The 24,697-nt window shown below is 39.4% G+C and overlaps 1 protein-coding gene across 1 annotated transcript; it reads right to left on the reverse strand.

Annotated features, from left to right (window-relative positions):
- Positions 1-21: 21 nt before the first annotated feature.
- slc16a10 (solute carrier family 16 member 10) lies at positions 22-24,434 on the reverse strand. Its single transcript, XM_026341552.1, has 6 exons — positions 24,125-24,434; positions 11,225-11,369; positions 9,242-9,671; positions 4,739-4,882; positions 4,180-4,408; positions 22-3,258 (listed from the first exon to the last, which is right to left on the reverse strand). The coding sequence occupies exons 1-6, from the start codon at positions 24,432-24,434 to the stop codon at positions 3,032-3,034; spliced, it is 1,485 nt and encodes a 494-aa protein (XP_026197337.1). The 3' UTR covers positions 22-3,031.
- Between the last annotated feature and the right edge of the window lie 263 nt (positions 24,435-24,697).

Here is a 24,697-nt window from a genome sequence, read left to right on the forward strand (position 1 = left end):
GACAGAGAAACTAAGAGTAAGTTGCATCATTTAAACATCTTTTCTTTTACTGACATGAGAACATTCAAGTCTGATTGCGTTAACATACATTTCATATACTGTAGTTCACCACAGATCCTGTGGGAGAAATAGGAAAAATAAAAATACTTAGATTAACTCATGAGAGATGTGAATAATCAACCACATGCTAACAATAATCAAAACTGAGCATCAATAGAACAGAAGTCAACACAACAATTAAGCAAAAAGAGGATAAAAATAAAGAAGTATCGCTTGCAGCAAGTATTTAACGTAACTTTGTATTCACAGCAAAAACAAAAGTTATATATACTGTATATACAGATATTGTGAATAAAGCCACTGGTAAGATTGTATATGGAGCTTATGCAAAAACATCTTAACAGACTGAAAACACTTTGTATTTAAGGCAGTTTTTACATTAAAGATAAAATAACAAATGGAAGGCACAGATAATTTCAAGAAGCAGCTACTGAGCAATACCTAAATGAAATAAGCAATACATGTTAAAGCATAATGACACCAAAACAATCAATATTGACAGGCACAAATTAATTTCTCTGGTGAAATTACTCAAGGCACTCATTGGTGAATAGAGCCACTGTGGTAAAAATAAAAAACGTAAAAGATTTAATTGCAACAAATGCAATGTAATCATAATAAAATAAAATCTTCAGAGAGGAGAACAGATGTAAACCCTGTGTGCAGGTTTTCACACTTGTTGCATAAACAAAGCACTTTAGGTTCTGAGCAGCAGAAGCTTCTTTAAAGAGCAAAACTTTGGACTGCTAGATCATTTCATAAAGCTTTGCAGCTGATGTTGTGCTCCTGTAGCCACACTGCTTAAACATGAGCACTGTTGGAGCACCTCTGATGGAGGAACAGGACAGTCCAGACTGCGGCAGTTCTACTGTTTAGTAACATCTGAGGTAGAGTGTCACCGTTCTGCAGAGGAAACTTTCACCCACAGCAATTCTGTAATGGTGAAATGGTTTCCAAAAAGCCATGTATCACTGGTGATAACACAGTGGTCACAGTTCACTGGCACTACCTGTAGGCTTTTAGGGAGCAGCTAACACACTTCTTTGAGCTATTTCATTTCAATACACTTTGGTCTTCAGTAAATGAAGTCAAGGTTTTAGACCAATGCCCAAAACAAAGATGAAAAAATAAATATGAAAATATAAAACAAACACTTTTCCACTAAAATTTAAGGTAGCGAATGCTGAGATAGTGATGAACTCAAACGTCTTCATTTCCATTTGAAATATTGAAGATTCAGTCTCTAAATCAATAAGATAGTGTATTTATAATAGTATATCATATTTTGGTCTTTTAAAGAGGTCATCAATCCAAGAAAGTGATCTAGTTGTGACCCGCATCTTATCTGCTTGTACTTGACCCATCACATTGCACATTTATGTTGCGCAATAAAGGCAAGTGCTGAAAGTTGTGGACCAATAAAATAAAATAAAATCAAGTCTCACCACAATTCATTTTAAAAGAAATACTGCTTGAAGTCAAGCCTTGAGCACCAATATGTTCGTTACAAATCGATATGTTGTTCCATCACAGTAAGCGGGTGACAGTGAGGTAGGATTAGTTTGACATTTTGGGAAATACTCAAAAGGTTTTCTACACCTGGCCAAAAACAGATTATACAAGAGACACAACATGTTTTATGTGTATGAAGTATTCAAATTGAGTCACCTTTGGACAGACCAAGGTTAAATATTTCATTAACTTCATGCTATGCTAAGCTAAACTAAGCTAAGAACAGGTAGGTATGAGAGTGGTATCAATCTTCTTCTCTTATTCAAAAAGTATATTTCCCAAAATGTTGAACTTTTCCCTTAAAGATATGAACATCAAATATTGAGAGGTCTTTCATGCACATGGATTGAATCAGTCACAGTACAATCAGGTCTTGATTAACCCTCTAACACCTCATTTCTCTCATTGCGCCTGTTGTATATATTACTTAATAATTGATTTTTAATTTGTGGTAATGTCATTAACCAGTTTATTTTCCACGTATGAGTAATATAGACCGAAAAATTAAAGGCCTTCAATTTACAATCACCTTAAATTCCCTCCTTTTAACTTCCATATAATTTGAGTCAGTTTTCTGTTTAAATAAAAATATTGGTACATACAAATTTTCGGTGAACACAAGCTGATTGGGACATGGTAAATCTAGCAGTCCTGAGGGTCTGGGGCCCATTTTGCATGTTTGGTCCAGCCTTGAGTACAATTCATTCTAGAAAAGTTCGGATCTCCTGGGTCCAGCCTGAGCAACAGACCGTCTTGTCTTGAAGATGGGACGTACACTTATTGTGCTGCTTTTGTTGAAGTGTCTGAGCACCTTCACAGCTCAGATAATCCCAGGGCTTCACAACACCAGTCTTAAGGACCTGCTCCAAACTCTTCTCTGAAATGGTGGGTACTGGCCCTTTGAACACTGATATTTCCAATTTTGGCATACTAGGTGATGGGAGGTTTCCACAGAGATCTGTAGCAGGCTGGTTTCCTTTGCACTAGCTCAAAACAGTGTTGATTTATGCATCTAAAAGAAGATTTTAATTTTTGCATAATCCAATATATGTTTGTTTTATGCCATATTTCTAAATGCATATGGAAGTGTTGAAAACTCACTATAAAGAGTATAAATAGCAGAAGTCCACTTTTCCTTTAAGACTACCATCTGAAAGTGTTTAGGCAGAGACACTGGCTGACAAAAATGAATGTGTAGTTTTCTTCCAATTTCATTTAGGCATCAGGTTTACCTGCTCTAAGATTCATTTATTCTAACGGACACTATCTAATGCATAGTTCTTCAGAATTACATTCATGTTATTCTGTACTTCAACCTGTTAATTCTACTCTAATCTCCTACTGAGGGGAGTTTTTATAATCTGCGCTAAACATACACACTCACACTTACATTTGCTGCCTCTCAACAGTAGTGTCAGTCTGACCCCACGTCTCTTTTTCAGTCTTTTCTTCACGGCACTTATACAACAGACTCTCCATTTTTGCATTGTCCATCTCCCTGAGACTTCTCTTGGCCTAACATCGTCTGGCTGGCGTCCTGCTCCTTGCTTGCAGCCTCCTTCTCCCTTTTCTTGCGCCTGGCCTCCAGCCAGGGGATCAGACACAGCACAGCTCCTCCAAAGATTGGGGGGATACCTGCCAGGTAGAAGGCCACGTCGTAGCTATTGAGTCTATCCCGTAGGAAGCCTGCAACCAGAGACAAAGAGAAAAATAAGAGGTAAATTTTACACTTATTTAAAAACCTTTCCTTTACCTTACCTATGTTTTTCTAATCTACACTTTACATATATGATCTTTTTAATTAATTAATTTTTTTTTTTTTTTAGTTTCAAATTTAACTATTTAGCTAGATTGTGTCAAATAGGTGGAGCCAAAGACCAGTGAATGTGTACAACATGATGCCTCTCTCAGCAATGACTAAGTGCTCTACTGAACTTCTGCAGGAATGTTTTTTTAAACAGAACAAATAAGAGGAGACTGGAGACTTCAGAACATCTTCTGTAAACAGAACATACTAGTACATTATGTCCAATGGCAAAAAAAGTATGTTAACCATTTGGAATTTCATGGTTTTCTAAATTAACTTGTCATAAAAAGTGATCACATACTTTTTCGTGCCACTGTAGTAGATCTTATAAAATAAACATTGTTTCCTCATCAACAGTTATTATTTTAAACATCCATTATATTTGTCATGATATTTATGGAAAGACTAACATTACTCCAAAGAAAGATGCATGATTTATTTATTAAATTATTAACACACTGATAACATATTGATGTTAATTGTAGCAGTAAGAGCTGGCTCTCTTTTCTGTGTTGTAAAATGTAGTTTTCATGGATCACATTTATCTGTCAGTGCTGTGATAGAAATGTGAGGGTGTGTGGAAACACCCTAATCTCAATTCTAAAATGAATATAATAAAAGCATAAAAAATGAAGGCATAAATAGATAAATGGTCATAGTATTATCCTGGAGAGAAAGCTTAATACCTTTTCTCTGTCTGCACAGAGAGGTCAGAGGTCAGGCTATGTAACAAAAGAGCAACTCTGGAGCTTTCAATGAATATTCAGTAGGTTAGTGAGATCGTTGATATACTATATTACCTGCGATAGGGGGCCCCACAGTCATAGGCACAGACATTAGGCCCAGCAAGAAGCCAATGGCCTGGGACACGTCTTTGGCTCCAACAAGCTCGAAGGCGATCGGAGCCATGATGCAGATGAAGCAGCCATCGAAGAGCCCCATGAGCAGGCACACGGCAATCAGCCCACCAAAGATGTTGCATAGTGGGATCATCATGGACATGAGGCCGATGACGAAGAATGAAGCAACCTGGGAGGGGTTGTTCATTTGATGTTTAAATAATGTTATAAGATAGTAAGAGATTAAAAAACATCCATACCAGGGTCCTTTCTAGTTCAAGTTAGTTTGAATGTCAGTGAAGAGCTTTAGTATCACATGACCATCACGCAATCGTCTAAATGCTGTCTCAGAACTTTTCCATGTAAATAGAGGAACAGAGATTTTAAATGTCAGCATTAATTGATGACAATAAGCAACAAATAACAAATGAGCCTTGAAAACCCCACAAGGACACAAGGTGCACAAGGACAACCGTAATAACTTAAACTATGTTTTTGTGACTGTTAAGGCCAGACTCACCTGCAGGTACACTTTGTTGACTCCTTGAACGTAGTCTGCCACCCTGCCAAAGATGAGACGACCAATGCCAGATGTTATACCAATGCACATGAGCAGAACCTCTTTGCTGGCATCTTGTCCAAAGCGCTCTTCGACATGATTCATCTGTGAAGAGTAAATGAAACAGATGAACAGCTGTTTCACGGCTCTAAATCCAGAATAACATCTGGAAAAGATTCAATTTAAAAATCAAGAAGAGGAAACAGAAAATAAACATGTTTTTTTTTAGTTCAGAAAATATAATTAATAAGACCTCATAAATCTAGGGGTGAGTAAACCAACCACTGATTTGTAAAGTGGCACAAACTCTTACTGTACCCGCCCCTTATCAGGCAGGAGTTTTGGGGTCACACTCTCTACTTACTACTCAGTATCACTCTTATGTAACATATCCATCATTTCCACATTCCTGTTTCTGTTTCTGCTGCCACTGAATTCTAGTTTCCACTTCAAACTGTGAGAAAAGCAGCTGAGATGTTCGTTTTCCAGACTTGACGTTGTGCAAAAGCCAAAGGAGCCTGTTGTGTGGAGCCCTGCCAACTGCTGCTACCTCCAGGCAGACTGCAGTAGTTCTGCTCAAAGAGCCTTTCTGTCTGCTGCCACTACGCCTGACCTCACCAACCCTCTTGCAGGTCACACATCTGCAAAGACCTCTAGATGACTTTTTGTCTTTCTCAATCCATCACAACTCAGTTCTCTGTGTCCTGATTACAGGGGATTCCCGCATTTAAGATGCAACGCCACAGGCTCAGTGAGTGTGTGCACACGTGTATCACATACACGCACTCATCTGAGACTGACCCCAGGGGAGAATTTTCAGAGACTTGCCAGATGGCAATGTGGGGCTATGTGTTGATGGTGTAACACTGTAGCACCCTATACCATGCTACTGTCCCTTCATAAGACCTGTGTATTCAGCTAGGTGTACTGATCACAGTCTCTCTGCTGGGATTACTGAACAGACGTGAGGAAGAACTCTTCAACCCTCTTGAACTCTCTGACTTATTCACACAACGTATCAGTTATGTTTCACATTTATTCGAGACCTCCTGCAAGGTTGCAGGTGTTACAATAAAAAAACAAACAAACAACTAAATTGCAACCGTGCTCCTCTGCTGTCTTTAACAAGACTAGATGCTGATTTAGGCTGGTCTCGTGCTACTGTTTATCCATCTGTACTTCCTTCACTCTGTCACCCCACATTACTGTCTACTAACAAACTGATCATACAGCAGCCATCTTTTCCTACAGTCATCAAGCAAGATAGTTCATTTAAAAGACTATGTAAATATTTATTGATGGACAAGGAAATTCTGTTTAATTGATTTATTCGTGCTTATCAGAGGCGACTGCAGCAGAAGGTACTTTAACTGTTTGCTTTTCGAGGGCATACGTGTCTTTGATCATGTTTTCAGGAACACAAACTCACTTTCAAGTGATGCAACTTGGAGCCTGGTAGGTGGCCTTGTGGCATTGAACATTACAACGCTGCAGAGTAAACACACGCACATGCATTCAATGCAGCTCTGCTTCTTTACCTTAGTTCTAAGTCGTGCACTTTTGCTACAATCCATGATGCCTTTGACCTACAAAATGCGTGAATGTTCTAAATCCAGCACACGTTATTGACTTTAGGTGAACCATGTTGCTTAAAACAGCAACATTGTTTGTAGCTGCAATGCATCATGGTCTACTAAGGCTGTGAAACCTGAGTCCAGAAGTAAGATGGTAAGAAGTACTTCTTCTAAAATACGATAAAAGAAATGTGATTTTTAACTCTCCATCCACCAAAAGCTTTGTGCTAAAATTAATTAATTAGAATTATGCAAAATGCAAATGTAAAGAATGCAGGTCTTTCACTATCTACAGTCATGATACTTGATACTAGATTTAGGGAAACTTAAAAAATATCTGCGGCAAGACCATGGGCAGAAACCAAGCTTTAATGTTTGTGACCTTTAACCTCTCAAGCAGCATTACATTAGAAACCATCATGCTTCCATGATGATTGCAACCACATTGGTTTAGGAGTATTTTGGAAAACCGCTGTAATTTAACATAGTTTGCCTTTCCATCCATACATACAACTAGAAACTCTAGTACTTGGGGAAGAAGGCATACATTGATTTTGTGCAGAAAGCTGCCATGTTATGGAGTGCAAATGTATTCTGTGCCCAGATGGCTCCATGTTTCAGCTTGTTTTCAGGAAAAAACACACCAGGTTCTCCATATTAAAGACTAAAAAGACCAGACTGCTATCAGCAGCATCTGTAATGGTAGGTTGGTGGTGCATTGGTGACCATAGCATGTGTGACTTGCATGTGTGAAGGTTTAACAAAGAGGCATATGTTGGGATTTCAGAGATATGAAATATGCTGAAGGGCAATCAAAGGCAACATCTTTTTCCAGGAAGTCAGAGAATCTTTCAAGAGGACAATGACAGGCCTCATCCTACACATGCTGTAACAACATGGCTTTGTAGATGCAAAGTGTGTGTTTGATTGGCCTGCCTGCCGTTTTATTGTAGAACAAACCTTAGTGGCAAATGTTACTGAAATAGGAGTAACATTTGGGGATGACCATAAGTGGTGTATTAAACCATATTTGGTGCAATACTAAGTATTTCAGGTGGAAGGATGGTGTATCTGGGACTTAACAAAATAAACACTCAGTGTGGTTCACTAATGATTTTGTTTTTGTGGGCAAAATGAAAAATAAAGAATACCCCCCACTAATCCATTAACTTTCCCCTCGCAGTAAGTCACAGGTGTGATTAATAACACGATTCACTGACACTGGTATGGTGCTCACGGGCATGGCTTACTGTGACACATCAAAGGACCAGAGCTAGTGCAATGTTGTTCAAATGACGATGTGTTGCATTTGGTTCACCACAGGAATAAGGAAAAAAATCTATAAAAGAAACAGCACATGGCCAATAAGCTCTGCTCCCTACTTTAAATGTGTTTTTTAAGGTACATTTTTTCTTTACTGTGAACCAGCTCACATTCTCTCAGCTCTTCTTGGCACTTTTCCAACCCATGCACACTCTGGAAAGAAAATTACCTTCTGCAAGTTACTATTGAATGAAATGAGTGTCTTATGGTTCAGCAAAGGAGAAAACATATTATAGTTTGGCTGATTACATTTCCTCATGTGCTGCTCTTCAGGATGTTCAGTGAAATGAGCATAAGAAAAAGTCTATTCAAATTCCTTTACCTCTCTGCTTTTGCCAGTAGTGCACCTTTTATCAACTAACTCACAAAGCAAACATAATCATACCTGAAGGCCAGCGACTTATCTCAAATCAGCAGTACCTGGAAAAGTATGTGGGTGGACAAAACTGGACTTTACTCTTTTATAGTCGACAGATAGTGTATGTACAGCTTGATTTGGAAAGAGAAAAAAACACATTATAGCGCTGGAGCAGTGTTGCTCTAAAAGGCTTCATTCAGCATTTTGTTCAAGGAAACGCACACTCATGCCCACAAACACACACACACACACACACACACACACACACACACACACACACACACACACACCCACACGCAGGGTCTAAGGGCCTGATGGGACTTGCTTCCTGAAAAGCTAGACAATGTGCTGTTTGACCCATGTTTTTTCCTTCTTTTTCTTCCCATGCGGTGCCACAGTGTCGGGGTTTGGCCTCAAGACCAGAGGGTGGAAGCTCTGTGTCTACTAAAGGACAGCTGCTAGGGCTGTAAAGCCAGATGTGGCACTGAGGCTGAAGCCGGGCCCCCGTTATGTCCCAGTATGAGTAACTCTTAGCCTGGGGGAAAAAAGTGTTGGGAAAATACAGGCTGGGATCCCTCCAATAACATAGTCATGTACAAATAAACTGTCACCTCCTGAGAAGTCCAACACATCCAGGCTCTCCTCTGCAGCCCTCCCAAGAAAATCTTTTCTCCAAAGTCACAGTTTCTCCATCTTACAGCTTAAATAAAAGCTAATGCAGGAACCAGACACCTGTTTGCAGAACAGTCTTTTGACTGTAATCACAGCTTATTGAGTCTTCTTGTCCAATTTGGCTACATTCACCAGGACCACACAGCTAGCATCTGTGCTGTACGATCACAATATTTAGGAGACCTCAGCTGGAGTTTTGACCGTCTTTCCTCTCACCTTTCACATTAATGAAACTCAAGTTGCTAGTGTGTGTTTTGATATGTGTGTTGTTGAAGACCCCTAGTTGACATCTGGCCCGTACTCCTCACTCATGCCAATGAACACATGCAAAACATGGGGCTGAGATACAGAGAAATCACACCATAGAATCCCTGTGTTGGCATTTCAGTACTGCTATGTGTGATCAGACTGACCTCTGGCCCACACAGTGGAGTGAAGATAGTCAGTAACACATATACAAAAATATGCACTACGTGTGAAAGTGAATTTGAGCATAGCTGAATGAAGAAAGCATAGTAACATAAAACACAAACTCACCAGGTGAACGTAAGGCACAAAGTAGCCATAAAGAGCTGCAGGGACACCGAAAGCCCAAATGCGATATCCCAAAGACTTCCAGATGTTGATGTTGAAGACCTGGCTCATGGGTGGGCACCAGCTGCCTGTTTGTGTGTTAGTGGATTTAACAGGCAGGAGGGGCTTGTAAGTTAAACCAGCCAGCATGAGCACAAACATAAAGATGCAGAGAATACGCATGGTGTTCTGGAGGCCCACATTTTTCAGCAAGTCTGACAGCACAATGGGTAAAGTAATGGTGAAGATGCTGCTGCCAGCTGTCACAATGCCGTTCACCAGGCCCAGGCGCTTATTGAAGTAGTGGCCCAGGATGACCAGGCTAGGCTGGTAGGCGAAAGAGCAGCCACAGGCAAAGACAATGCCATAGGTGAAGTACATGGGGCCCAGAGATCTGTGAGAGCACAAAACAACAACAAAACTGTTATTTGTTGTCCCAGAAACAACATGAAAAGATTCAACTAGTCAAGTGGCTTTGAGAAAAAAATGCCTAGAAAAGATAAGAAAAGGTCAAAGAAGGCTCTGTGAGCTGTATCTACATGCCTCATTATGCATTGTATTTGCTCCAGGGGCTTTCATCAACCATGTGACTCCAACAATAAGACAATTTAAGTAATTGTTGAATGTTATAAATGTGGACTAGAGGTAGAAATTAGCTTGCTTCTCCCCTCTCTAGGTGTAGCTATGCAGCGAACATCATGCACAGCTCTACAGCAGTAAAGCTGCAACAGTCTTTTGCAGTGACATATGTAAGATGCAAGATGTTATTTATTAATCATTATTAAGATCAGACAATATACTGCTGAAGCTGAACAGTATTTTAAAATAACTAAATAATTAGTGTTGATTACTGATGAAGGTCCACATAAATACAAGATATGACTGGTTTCAAAGTCCTGTTTCAGATAAATAAATCTGAGAAAATAACTTTCCAAAAGAGGAATCACATGACAAAGATATGTTGCACATTGCACTTTTCACTGCATAACTTGGCAGTCGGCCACGAAATGCTGCTTGACAGTCACTTGATAAGCAATAATTTTGTTTTATTACTTATTTACGGCAGTGATAAGTAAAAGTGATGACAAAGTGAGAACAGTGCACTTGCTGCTATGTGGATCACAAGTTTATGTGACTTAGTGTGTTTCATGGAAGTATGGGATTCTGGGAAATTATTAACAGCAGAGTGCTAAGTACAGGGCCTCTTCCCCACAGAGTAATGATAAAAGCTAAAAAGAGCATGCTTTGTTTCGGAAAACTGACTTAACAGTTAAGTGAATTTCCCCAGAAAGTGCCATTATAGAATTGAGCGATGTATGGGTATTTTTTTTGTGTGTGGGGGTGTGTGTGTGTTTAGAATTGTATACACAATTTTAACTCCAGATTTAAAAGTTCTTCTATGACGATGATGATATAGTAAACTCTCTTCATCAGATTTTAACTTGCCTGCCAATAATTTGTACATGTGTTTAATATTTTAATCACACTACAATTCTACTATTCTACAGTGTGAAACACATCATTTTATATGACTACAGCTATGGTATGTTATCAATCATTAACTGTTTAAATAGTTATGATTAATAAACACATCTACAACAAATCAATTCATCCTTAAATCCAAATTTGGCATTCTTGTACTAATTTTGAAGAATCTGAAGAAATGCACCCAAGTCACTAGGTGGTGTTCACGTTGTGGCAGATCCGTGTATATATATATATATATATGTTTGTTATAATGAGTTATAGGTTTTTGTAAGCACATCTAAACAGATGCTAACACTCTTAATATAAGAGCTAAAATAACTGTCCGTACTTATGGTATGGTATGTGCTATAATTAGGACATATGTCCAATAGATCCTGAAAAGTCAACTGGCTAGTTGATGACTATATACTTTATTTAGTGAAAGTCATTTTGAACTGAAAAACATATTTGGTTCCTTACGTGACAAAGGAGCTGGCCAGGAGGCCGACCAGGCCGACAGCAGCGCCGCCCACTGCGGTAATTCTGCAGCCAAGGATGTCGGTGAAGACGCTGACGATGGGAGAGCAAAAGAAGATCATCCCCATGGAGAGAGAGCCCACCCATGCTGCAGGGAACACAGAGGGAAAGCAAGTGAGAAAATCTCACAAACAGTGAGCTGTAAGTCAGAGTGATTATTGTTTGACAACTTCAAGAGTAAAAACTGTCTCCAGGAAGATGGTGTTTAATCCGCTGAATACAAAACAAAGCAACATGATGCAATAATAGAACTGCTGCTTTTGTATCCACGCACACATGCACTGACAGTTACACAAACACACACACACACACACTGTACAGTCCATACACACAGACAACCAGTCGCCAGATGTCTCGAGTTTCCTTTTTGAGGTCTTGGTTATTAATCATACTCTACATTGTTAGTGTCTGCATCCATTTTTCTTTGTAACTTTGAAAACATGTTTGGTAAGCTCTATGGAGACGCCACTTGAGTTAACAAGACCAAGTACACAATGACTAAGACGTGTACCTACTAGCAACAGCTACCAAGTGTTGATGACAAACTAAAAACATGTCTTCATAATAGTGTGCAAATCTACCTCTTTCTTTAATTGTCTTTTGCTTCAGGTCACTGTTGAGCTGAAAGGTGAACTGTCACCCCAGTCTCAGGTCAAATGTGCCCTGGAGCAGGTTTTCTTTAAGTGCTACCCACAGTTCTGATCAATCGTCCTATCCCTGCTTCTGAGAAGCACTGCAATACCATGCTTTGTAGTAAGCATGGTATTAGCCGGGTGATGAGCAGTGTCTGGTGTTCACCAGACACAGTTCTTGGAGTTCTGCTCAAAGAGTTTGATTTTTCTATTAAATAATCTTTTCCCTTGTTTGACAAACTCGAGGAGGTCTGACTGTCATCTGCCTCTTACTCAAAGCATATTCTGTCTAGCCACTCTAACATAAAGGCCTGATTGATGGAGTGTTACTGAGATGTTTGTCCTTATGCCAGGTACCTCCATCTCTGCAGAGGACTTCTGATGCTCTGGTAAAGTGACTGTTAGGTTCGTAGTCAAACTGAATAACAAACTGGAGCACCACAGAAGAACACTTTTCTACATAAGAAATAAGGTTTCTGGTTTTTAAGAAATTCCCAAAAATTGTGAAACATGTTTTTTGACTTTGTAAATATGGCTTACTGATTCAAGACTGAGGAGTTTCAATTTAAAATGACATTTTCAACACAATAAAGTGTGCAAAAAGTAAAGGGGCCACAATACCGTCTGAGGCCACTTTAAGCTAGGTAATATAATAAATGGCAGAACCCTCAAAGACAACAGGAAATTGCTGTTGTGGTTTCATCTGTAGACTCTCTTGATTTACAAAGCATTTACGCTTCAGACAGAGGAATTCCAGATTGCAAAATGTAATATGAGGATTCTCTCTGTCCCAGTGACCTCCATCGCTAGCCGCGGGCCCGCTTGTACACCGACAGACAAGACAGAGTTGCACTAAGTCGTCTGTCTGCTTTGTTAAAGATTTCTTGCTCGAAACCCCTCTGCTCTGAACCCAGTCACCCCACAATGACTGAAGCTACAGCAGTGAATGCTGCAGAACACTCTTGTAAACAAAGACCTGAAACCTGAATGGGACATAAGACTGAAAGCAAAGAATGCATTCAAAAGCCACGTAGATGACACCTTTAGTAGAACTGCAGACTTTGAACACAAGTGTCCACTTTCTCTCTGTGTATGAGACTTATTATCAGTTGTAATTGTGCTATTTCACCACGTGGTGTGCTTAGAACGTGATTACCCTCCCCGAGTTTACTGGATAATCTGAAAACACAAAAAATCATTCTAATTGTGATCATCTACACAAACACTCTACTCAGACATGAATTACCTATTAAAATCACAATTCCTAATTCTTCCTGTGAGCTTTATTAAGTTTTTTTTATACTACATTGTAAGTACACATATAACTAAGGTTTTAAGTACCACTGGTAGGCAATCAGTGGCTGAGAACAGCCAACAGGACCAAGTATGTAGAGGCACAGAATGGTCCTGATGGTTTACTGATGACTTCACTTCAACATGATAAATTCAGGAGGCTTGCATTAGAGCAGCTGGTTGAAGGGTTAATGGAAAAGTTAATGGAAACATCTAATGGATGAGCATGCTTGGTTCATATCGCAGTGGTGTGATAGGTCATTTTCCGGGGTTGGTTAAATAAACACCTTGTTCCTGCAGCACATACTACCAACCGGCTAAATCTGTGCACTGAGACTATATTAGAGTTCCAACATGACAAATAAAGTCAGGCTACATTTAACACCAGAGAGCACTTAAAACCCCTACACCACATCAACATCATCATGAACCCAGTGAATAATGTCTGTTCAGTCCATTGAAGTTATGGGAAGTCAGCTGAAAATGAGGAAGCTGCAGTTTGGAAACTCTGAATGATACCATTTGGACTGGCCAAATGTTTTTCTGCTGAACAATTAACGCTGTTTGTACAAAATGACTGACATGTGATTCCATTAGAAAAGAATAGAAACAGAAAAAAACTATAATTATTCTATTTAACCAGGACAGTGATCCTTCTCTAATGTGACCATAATTTTTATTAACTTGTAGTTGCTAAGCATAGAAACTGGGGAATGCCAGAATCTGGAGAGAGATTAAATAATGGTCTTGGAGCATAAAAATATTCAAAAAGAAAATACTGTGTTATTGTATTAGAACTGAATAGCACTGGCAGCAGGGCAGATATTTGTTTCTGAAAGTCCGAGCTCAACCTTCTAACCAATTAGAGAATTATTTCTGATTAATTAGTATGTTTTGGGGCATACTTACAATATACAAGCACCTGAAGTACTGCAGGTGCTTGTGTAACAGAGCAGGGAAACGGGAGTCATGGGCAGAAAACAGTAGATTTACCTTTAATCCTTTAAAATAAACTTCAGGTAGTGGAAGAAAATAGCTCTGCTCTGTTAGAGTGACTGCTGCTGTAGAACCTCCACCAAAGGCCTCACCAGCCAACATGCATTACAATCAGAATTTTGGAGCCACTGACCTGCAGTCAGGAAGCTGACCATACTGCACTGAACTCACTGTCAGCTCCCACAAGTAGCAGAGTCAACTCTTCTCTAGTAAAGACAGTGAGAGAAGGACGGAGAAAGAATAGAAGAAAAAAGTTTTAAAAAGCCAGGTGGAGACATCAGATGCTGTGTCTCAGTTAGTCTTGTATTTCATCCTGCCAGAAACTTGTTTCCAACTTGTCACACAAGAAAAAAATTGGCAACCCATTTTTTCTTTAAAAAAAAAAAAAACAGCAAGTAGAGCAAACAGCAGAATTAATGGGCTTACAAACTGTAGTCTATGTTATGCTGAACATGTCTGGCACATATCTAAAACTCATAACTAATTCCCCTCATAATGGGAACTACAATAGGAAAACAGCCATAAATTGGAATGTCTTTATAAGTGAATTTCTGACTTATTGTCTTCTGTGAAAATTGCATCACTTGCCAACATAAATGATAGATGATGGTCCTTAAAATAAGTAAACTGGACCTGAATGCACTGAAGTTCATGATTAACTAAATTGCAAGTCGATGAATGTGTTGCCAGGTAAGGTTTTTAGAAGACTTGTGCTAATCTTCTATCTTCTTTACCATTTTTGAACAGACTTAAATACATAAAGTTTTAACTTGGACCACACCCCTGCTTCTGATTGGCTGACTCACTCAATTTCTCAGGGCTTGTTTCAAGTATGTGCGATGTTGCATTGAATTTATAATTTGGTTTACTCAAAACAATGTGGTAAATTAACTTGCCACTGAATTAGCAACTTAGTTTAAAATTAGTCTTCATGTTTGCTAGGTAAAAGTGAGGCAGTCAGTTTCCTGATTTCTGACTTCCCTACATCACAATGTTCATATTTACAGCGTGCAATGTTATCCAGTGGCCAGTTACCTGTCAAGACTGATTCTTAGACTTTTTTTGTCACACAGGATCATCTGTTTTTACATTGCTTTCACATTGTCCACTTCTTCACAACAGTCAGTCAAGTAAAACCAGTTGCAGCTTGACTGGACGTTATAAAACAGAGATTCCTGGAGGTGACTGCTTGACTTTTTTCTCAGCATGGAAGCACCTAAGGAAATTCCTGCTGCTATTCTCAGCTCTAACTAAAAATTACTGTACAACAAGTTCCTCCAAGTATAACTTTACAGCTGTTGCTGTACAGCCCCAGTTATCCCTCATCAGGGCCTCACTGTACTGCAGATACACATCTGGCCCAGAACACACCATATAGCATCACAGTCATTACTCCATCTCCTGCTTCCAGCAGCTGGAAACCATTTACACCGCCTCTCCATTGGAGATTCTGGAGGGGGAGAGGCAGTAAGAAATACTAGATTTGGGGTTTTTGCACCCAAAGTTTCAACTCATGCATGTGCTTTCTGGCCTCACACCACAGGAAGTGAAACATTCTACTTGATGACACAGCAAAAAAGCCAGGGAGAAGCTGCAGCATAATTTATGACTGCACATAAACTGGAGAGAAAACACATCATAAGCATGTGTGGAATGACTTGTCTCTGCACTGGATACAAAAAAATCATTAAATGGGAACTGTGTTAAAGAAAAAAAAAGGGGGTGGTGTGTCAGGACTGATTGGTGATTGGGTGAGGTTTCATCAACCCCATTTTTAGTACATTATACAGACATGGACAACTACAGTTTGGATATGTCCCTCATTTAGTTTGTCCAGAATTGCTTGTCTGGTTGTTAATGAAAAAAAAGATTTGCTCTGAATTGAACAGGTTAAAGGTAAAAGATTTTGACTTTACTGATCCTTTTTATGTATTCAGTAGCCAAAGCGGAGGCAGATTTAAAAACACACACACTAAAATACCTGTTTTCAACTTAAATAAATCAGACTACTAAAAGACTACTAAAACACAAGGTAAACAAGATTAATATAAACTCACCTATTCAAATTCACAAAACAACAGAATTCATAGATAATAAAAATAAGAACATAAGAAAACATAAGAGTGTTGCTTTCAATGGCTCTCACTAAACAAGTCGGCTTACCCTCGCCCCCTGATAGCAGCAAGTTAAAGCAATCATACTCTACCTTGTTAATATGTACAACACTTAACATTCAGTTTGCACTGTACAAACACACCTGACTCAGTGTCATATATCTTGTTGGTGGATTTACTGCTACTGCACTTAAACATTTCATCTACCTGCAGGTAAAATTTTAACCCATTTGTGGCGTGTTAGCTGGCTATCTGCAGTGTGGTGTGTTACTATGAACCTGTTGATGGTTGGGAAATACATATCCTAGCTACCTGATAGTCAGTATGGCACGTTCTCAGAGACAGCGATACTGAAACAATATTTTCAGCTTCACCGTACAGTCACTGTGCCAGTCACGTTTTCCTTTCACACTGAGTGAAAATAATATTCAGGCAAAATATGAACAGATGACTCTTTGTTATTGATAAAGCACGTGTTCTGGTTACTTCAGACTCACCAAAACAGCATAATAAATAATTCTATATTATTTGTTTGGTCCAAAGGTCTGTAGCTGCTTTAATGTTAGACAACAGCCAAGTGTTTTTTATGGCACAAGGCCCAGGAATAACCCCATCTGGCGTTCCCACAGGGAGGAAACCAGAATCAGAAACACAGACATAAAGACCATTGACCTGACAGGTCAGGCCAGCTTATGGGCTGGACCTTTCCACCCTAGCATTACACACTGTGATTGGTTGATTTTGACTTCTAGTTTCCCAGTTTTGTGTGCATTATCTTTGGCACTTGAAAAATACAACAGCTGCCATGTGAGAGTCAAACAGCCTGTCATGACAAACGTGACTCCCAATTTTTGAACTATCAAAACTCAAAACAACATTAAACTATTACTATTATATTATTATAACACATTTTAAAGCAACACGTGTTTTAAAACTGAAAAACATGTGTTGATTGAGAAAGATGGCTGTTTGTTTGGTTAGAGATATGAGATTGCTTAATAGGCAAAGTGTTTAAGTGTAAAATGCAGCTAAAACACTGTAGCCTGCTGAGACAAAATGTCCAATTCCGCAGCATCAACCAGATTTGTCTACTAGACATCTGATCAGAAAGTAATCCAGCATCATATTCAAATTCATTCTCTCTGTTGTTGTTCATTGTGTTTTCAGCAGGAGTCCTTTAATAAAAGCTAGGTTGAGGTTCCAAAAGTGAATACTAATTTGATTAAACATGACTCAAGGGAGAGCTTCAAATGCAACCGCAAACTAGCAAGCTATGATGGATACATTTTTGTATTTAACACTCACTGACAACAGGAAATTTGTTTGTGTAGAATCTAGATTCATACTGACTAAAATCAGTGATACTCTCTTACAAGTTAGTTTTATGGGTACAAGACTACGGGAGCGAGCTCACTTTGTACTTAACATACGAGAGCCGCAGGCCCAAAAGATTACCAAGTAACTTCATTGATTTGAGGTGTTTAGCATATTTAGTATTTCTTCACTTCGGGCATGAAATGCCAGTTTGTAACATAACAGTGTTTTGAAGGGGGGGTAGTTTCTAAGTATAATTATAAGCTCTATAAACAGTATCTGTGTTTGAATATGAGAAGAAGTGTGTTGTAACGTGTGTTGGTATGTTAAGCGTCAAAACACAGGGGGATCAGATCTGGTTTTCAGAGTTGACCCGCCTCTGATTCAGTCCTGCAGACAGCCATGAAGTTGAGGAATAACCAGCACTGTTTGTACAGTTGTCTAAAATGACTTTAGAAAAACAAGTACCTGCACTACACCTTAACAGACATGAACAAGTAAATGAATCACTAGTGATTGCTAATGTTTTATTTTAAGTGGGATATTTACTATGTATTATTATTCTTATGATTCAGTGAAATTTTGATGCTACAAAATTTTACTTTTGAGATAAATAAAACAGAATCAAACTAAATGGCATTGCCCTAAAAAACATCAAAACAAGAGAACATGATATAATATGTTATTATTATATACTGGAACGGTACCCCTTAAGAAACAACTACTGTGACTTGTTAGTCAAGAAAGAAGGAAGTCCAGTTACCATGACTCAACTTCCAGATTAGTAATTAAAATATAAGAAAAATATAAATATAAGAAATATAAAAATCTCCACTACTTGGCTTTTTAATATATGATTGGGGGTAAGGAAAAACATATCTTGAGAGCATAAGGGCTAGTCCCTTGCATGTTTGCGATAAAGACCCACTTGCGCCAAAACAACCTCCTTATACTGAAGTCATGCTATACGTGCAGGCAACAGATGGAGAGGATGGGCTGCTGTTCATGTAAACAGAAGAGAAACTGCTGTGGTAAGATAACCTGAATGTGCAGATAGGTCATATGCTCAGAAAGGATATGGTGAGGAGTTCCTCTCTCAAAACTGTACGTGAGCACGCTCTCTAAAATACAAACTACTGTAAAATTGAGTACAGGACAATGAAATTAGAAAAGTTATATTTGTTCTCCTTACTTGATTTTGAATAGACATGTGTAATTTTATAGCACCTTTCTAAACACAGTTACAAAGTGCTTTATACAGTAGTAACAACAGTAAAAGCAATAAAATGAAGAGTAAAGTCAAACTTTGATATACAGTATAATTAAAGCAATTACAATAAAAACATCAGCCAATAAAGGTCATGCAATAAATGAGTTTTAAGATGAAGTGTGGAACTGTTGCAAAATAAAGTAACGGTTGGCTGTCTGCCAGAGTCAGGCTGTCAGTAAGCATCTGTCTGACTACTTTGATTAGCTGTTCATTTTAGCCAATCATTGCACAAAAAGAGAAAGAGATCCCAGTGCTATTTACAACTACTTATCAGACATATTCTCAAATAGAAGAAGACATAAACCATCCGTGGTGACCGCTAAGTGCAGCTTTGTTTACAGTTTGAATAGGAGAAAAGTCCTCCTTTAAATCCTCCTGCCTACACTTTTAGTTATGGTGACATTACTTAGTAATAGTAATAGTAATTTATTATGAATGTATTAATAATAATATGACCTAATAATCACATCTCATGTCAAGTGTCCATTTGTAATATTTCCCCACTTGTACTATTTTATCCTTACTTTCTATCACAATAACTGAAAATAAAGTCTCACAGGCTTCACTGTGACAGAATATAATTATGTGAAATAATCACCACTAAGATCTACTTTGTGTTGACTGTATCAATTAAGATCCATATTTTCTTTTTGGGCTCACTTAGACATAAATGCAGAGTTGGAGAGAAATGGATTCCATTATCATTATTTATGATGTTTACAAAGTCTTCCTGACCTCTTATCCTGCATGTCAATGCAGTGGGCCTCTCCCACATCTTCTTGCCATTTTTGGCACTTTCCCTGCGCCTGTGTCCAACTTCAAAACAACTCAACTACCCGAGTTATGTTGGTTACCACTCTTCTCACATCAGGAAGGCTGCTGTAGAGAGCAGCAGCAAAATATTGAAATCTGATCTTTACTGTCACACATTTTTCTTGAAGTTCAGACCAAAAACATAAACCTCCTCAATTTCAAATTACGATACAGCTTTTCCCAACCCGCCTCACCACTGCAGACTATCGCACTATTACACCTATTTTATTGCGTTCTAACTTTGGTGCCAAATCACTTTTTTGGTCCAATTATGATCGAGTGATCTTGCAAGGCCCAAGATAGATAACAACCCGATGACTGCACAGCTCCCAGGCACATTCAAGTCAGCAGTATGGGAACACTTTGTTTGGCCAGTGGAGGGTAGTTATGCCACTTGTTTGGAAGGTAAAACACACAACCATGTTCTTTACTTTTCCAAAACAAGCCACACTGTGGACTGGAAGAATTGTGACACCCCTAGTATGATCACTTTACCCTGGTGTCCCAACAACTGCTAAGGCTCATACCAAGGTGGTGATGTCATAGTGCAGGCAGACTTTCCAAAGAAGGTTGCAAGTGAAACATAATCCATGACAAAGCAAGTAACATTACACCTCCACTGACTACAACTCCTCTGAATTCTTCCTTAGTCATTTGTGACTAAACGAAGGGATGGCAAATGGAAATGATAAGCACTCACCCCAGATTATGGCATAAACTGTTCTTTTTAACAAATTGAAAAAAAAAAAACAAAAACCCTCTATTAGCTTTTTGCCCCCACATTTTCATGGCAAAAAAATGCCAAAAAACATTGCAGCATGCATCAAAATATTTTAATAAAATAATAATGAGGAATATTGTATTGATCCAGCGGCTGTGGTGTGTAGTGGTAACATCACCACCTCCCATGTGGGAGACTGGGGTTCAAATCCCAGCTGTGGCCTACCTCCAGTAGGGGTCCTTAGGCAAGACCTCCTCACGCTGCCCTGCCTACCCTTGTACCTTGTAATGACTTGTAAGTCGCTTTGACTAAATGATGAATAAATGATCCGCTTGGGAAAATTAGAAAAGTAGCAGCACCAGAAGTGTCAATGTATAACAATAAACTGTGATATTTCGAAATGAAATACTCATATCAGGGTAATAACACATCCATGCATCAATTTTCAGACGCTTATCCAAAGTCAGTCATTCCAGTGTCAGTCATGCTGGGTAAACCTTCAAAGGGATCCAGGTGAGATCCTGATAAGATACCTGAAACATCTGCCAGACCTGGGAGGGAAGCTTAAACACGAGTGACTAGGCATTGAACCTAACTAGACTGGATCTCTCAACTGTGGGTCTTACTTTGAGTGTTTACATTTGTGTAATACATTTGCCAAAAACAAGACAAAAAACACAAAATTAAAGTTAAATCTTTCTGATGGCATTTTATTATCAGAGCTATACGCTAGACATCCTAAACAACATGTTACCAGCATTTTTAAAAGGCTTGCTCAAGGCAACATCAGTATGTGATGAATGCCAATTACGTACAAAGTCCAAAAAGAAAGTTGCAGACCAAATCAATTCCAGAATCAGGTTCAAAGGTTTGGAGAGACCTAAACAATTATATAACATGCTGAACTTGAACCAACTCCAAAGTCACAGTGTCATGGTTCGACTGGCAACAAAGATCAATTTACCTGCTTCAGTATTACACACATTTCCTGTAGTTGTATTTAATTAGATTTTATGCATTAGAAAATAAGATAAATACATTGCTTTAATATTAAATTGTTGTTGTTGTTGGGAGAAGATTACCAGAATCTCTGCCTCACTTTAGGGAAAGACATTGCTCATCAAGAGATGACTTTATTGATCCCCTTGGGAAAAATAGAACAGGACAGTCCACTACTATTACAGTCCATCTTGATGAAAGACAAATTGAACATAGTAATTTTGATTTGTTTGGCGTCATTTGTTAGAAGGTGTACACTGTGAGCAATGCGTATTACAAAAACCCCAGACGAAGAAATATATTACATTTTTTATTGCCTCACAGCACAAATCACCCAATGCACAATTTAACTATATTGTGTGTGACCATCCAGGGCTTCAGAAGTTCTCACCTACAGGAATTCTAACATCTACCAAGTCCCAACAGGTTTTTCTACACGATCATTAAAACTAAGAGACACCACAGTATTTCTTCCATAGTTATTTTCACTATGAACAAAATGTAATTTCATGTATCAGTAACATATCACTGTATTTGGGATGAATCCTGATTTGTTAGTGAACTTTAGTAAATGCTAGTCAGTGGGTGCTCCATTTGCTTTATTGTTGGCTTTAACAGCAGAAATCTAGGACATTGCTGGAATGGCATAAACTTAAAGAAATGTCTCACAGCTTTTACTGATCAATAAAAGCCGTCAACAAAAAGTGTACCCCTGAATTATTTATGGCCTAGATGACCAAAAACAGTGGTTTAGATACAGTTCTACTCTTACCTCCTCATCGGCAAAACTGTGGCACCAACAACAGGTGGTTACAATCACAGCGGAACAACACAGGGTCATTATTCATAGGGTAAGTCTATCCCTCTCATTCTCGTGCACACACACGCAAACACACATAGAAGGGTGGGATTTTTTGTCGACACACTTTCCTTGATTCTGCTATCTCAAGTAACCACATCATGATTAAAACACGTCTTCATGGATATGAATACAAAGACACATGGAAACTCTTGCATTGCCCGTATTCACTGCCCATATATGGTCAACAAACGACTTAAAACAACAATGGACAGGGGCGGATGTAGAACCATTTACAAAGAGGTGGCAGAAAGAGGAAAGAGGGGTGAAGGAACAAACAGAACGATCCAACAGGAAGCATAAAAGCATATACAATTCTCAAACCAGTCAACGATGTACGATGGTTGTTACTGAGCTAAGAACAGAAGATGATACACAAGGGGGAGATCTATGAGGTCATTTATAATTATTACATTTCTTTTTCTGTTTTAACAGTTGCACTTAAGTAACCAGGTTACTCTGAGAAACCAGGTTTCTCGGATAATCGTGGAAATCATGGAAACGTTTTTATAAACACTAAAAAACACCTGCTTACTGGAAATCCATTTATACATCCAGCAGATAAGTAATCTGATTTTTCTACTCATTTATTGTATTTTGGAAGCATTGTCCACTGATTTTTACACTATAGAGACTTGGGCTGGACCCAAATATCAGAATCTTCAATTTTTAGCTATTTATTCGGTTTTTAATTGTAAAATGTGGATAATTTTTTTTATATCAAGTGTAAGATATCAGCCATCATTTCACTGTCTTGGTGCTGCAAAAATCAGGAAATACTCAGGGTATTTCTCATCACGGGAGCCTAACATCCCTCTCACTCACCGCTGTGAACATGTCCTGCACAAGCACTCTTGTAATAAGCTGATTAGAAACACGGTTACACAAGTGATCGTGAGTTTTCTGGGAGAAATCAGGTATCCCTAATTCCCTACCCCGAACATGGTAACCAGGTTTACCATTTACATGACAGAAATCAGCTTACCCAAGAAAGCCGACCTGTTATTTGAGTGACGTGCTTGACATTGGAGTGTCTAATTACAGCTTTAGGAACTCACTGTTTGGTACTGGTTGATAGTTGGGGGCCACCAGGAGGGAAAAACCCCAGAGATAAGGAGGCCCCACTGCCCCACTGTAGATCCGCCCCTTAGTGCAGGCTGTCAACCCTCAACCCTAGCAGTCCACACTCAACTAACTGTTCCAAAGAGAAAAAACACACAATAAAGTCGCTAAATTGCCCTTTTTAAAAGGTATAAAATAAGTAGTGCTGTTACTGGAGTGTGTGTTGCTTCATTAATAGCAGCATCTGTAGTTCATTGACAATTTCAGCGCCACACCCGACTTTCTCTGGTGACTCACGTTACGAGCCACTTAAAGCGTGGAAGAGTTTTCACACAGCCTGCAACCACACTAAATGAAACGACACCACGTTTATTAACTGCACTGTGGTACACATGCTTAAAAAGTGGGCTCACGACACCGCACTAGCATTTCTCTTGGCTAGTTGTGCCCGGGTCTCTCCAGGAAAGGACACATCGTGTAGCTTGCTAGCTGCAGCTAGCTGCTTTACAGTATGTACATTAGGATAACGAGCTACCTGTGCTGCTGCTGCTGCTCTGCTGTTTGCTACTCACCGGATTTGACTTATTACTGGGCAGCACATGTGCTGAGGGGAGAGGTCAAAGGTGGCTAAAGTCGGGTTTAACTAGTCCCACTTGAAGAGGGAAATCAAAGCCGCTTATCAAGCACGTTAAATTGCTATTTTGCACAACAATAACCAATGAAATACATTCAGACTCACGGCTGTTAACACTACTCATGCCCACACTCACCTGTCTTGAAGCGGAGGTCGTCGTCGTGCTCGCCGCCGAATTCCCTCAGGAGAGAGAGGAAGAGTATGCCGAAGGCGTTCTGGATCCCGAACACGGAGCCGTTACACCACATGGCAGCCAGCATGACCAGCCAACCCCAGCCGCCCTCGGGGTGCACGAACTCGACCTCGTCCGCCCCAGAAGCCGCCGCTTTCTCCGGGACTGCCTCCGTGCTGTCCCAGCTCTCCTTCTTCTCCTCCGCGGGTCCGTCGGTGGGCACCGCGTCCTCAGCGGCTCCATCACATTCAGACATATTGTTCCCTTCTGTCATTTCTTTAAATGTCAGCTTTATGTTAAAGAGCAGAAAACGGGAGCAGTCTTGTGTTATTTGTTTTAAATCTGAACGTATGTCGCCTACAATGACAGGACTGAGAGAAGTGGAGGGTAAAGGCAGCTTGTGAGGGAGCAGTGACAGCTTCAGGGGACTTGGCCCTTGTCGTGGAGCGACATGTGTCCCGACTCACACTTCACAAGTTGCGGTAGCTCGTTATAAAGTGACAGCGCGGGCGGGCGGGGCTCCAACGCATCCTGCAG

The sequence above is a fragment of the Anabas testudineus genome, chromosome 24 (genome assembly GCF_900324465.2).
Source record: "Anabas testudineus chromosome 24, fAnaTes1.2, whole genome shotgun sequence".
NCBI classification, from domain to species: domain Eukaryota; kingdom Metazoa; phylum Chordata; class Actinopteri; order Anabantiformes; family Anabantidae; genus Anabas; species Anabas testudineus.

What these genes read in the sequence shown, in the direction of transcription:
- slc16a10 (XM_026341552.1), bottom strand. Translation starts at nt 24,434, where the DNA reads ATGACAGAAGGGAACAATATGTCTGAATGTGATGGAGCCGCTGAGGAC. An exon ending in CTGGCCAGCTCCTTTGTCAC is followed by an intron (nt 9,672 to 11,224) that starts GTAAGGAACCAA and finishes GTGCTCTCACAG; the next exon opens with ATCTCTGGGCCCCATGTACT. An exon ending in TTGTGCCTTACGTTCACCTG is followed by an intron (nt 4,883 to 9,241) that starts GTGAGTTTGTGT and finishes TACTCTTCACAG; the next exon opens with ATGAATCATGTCGAAGAGCG.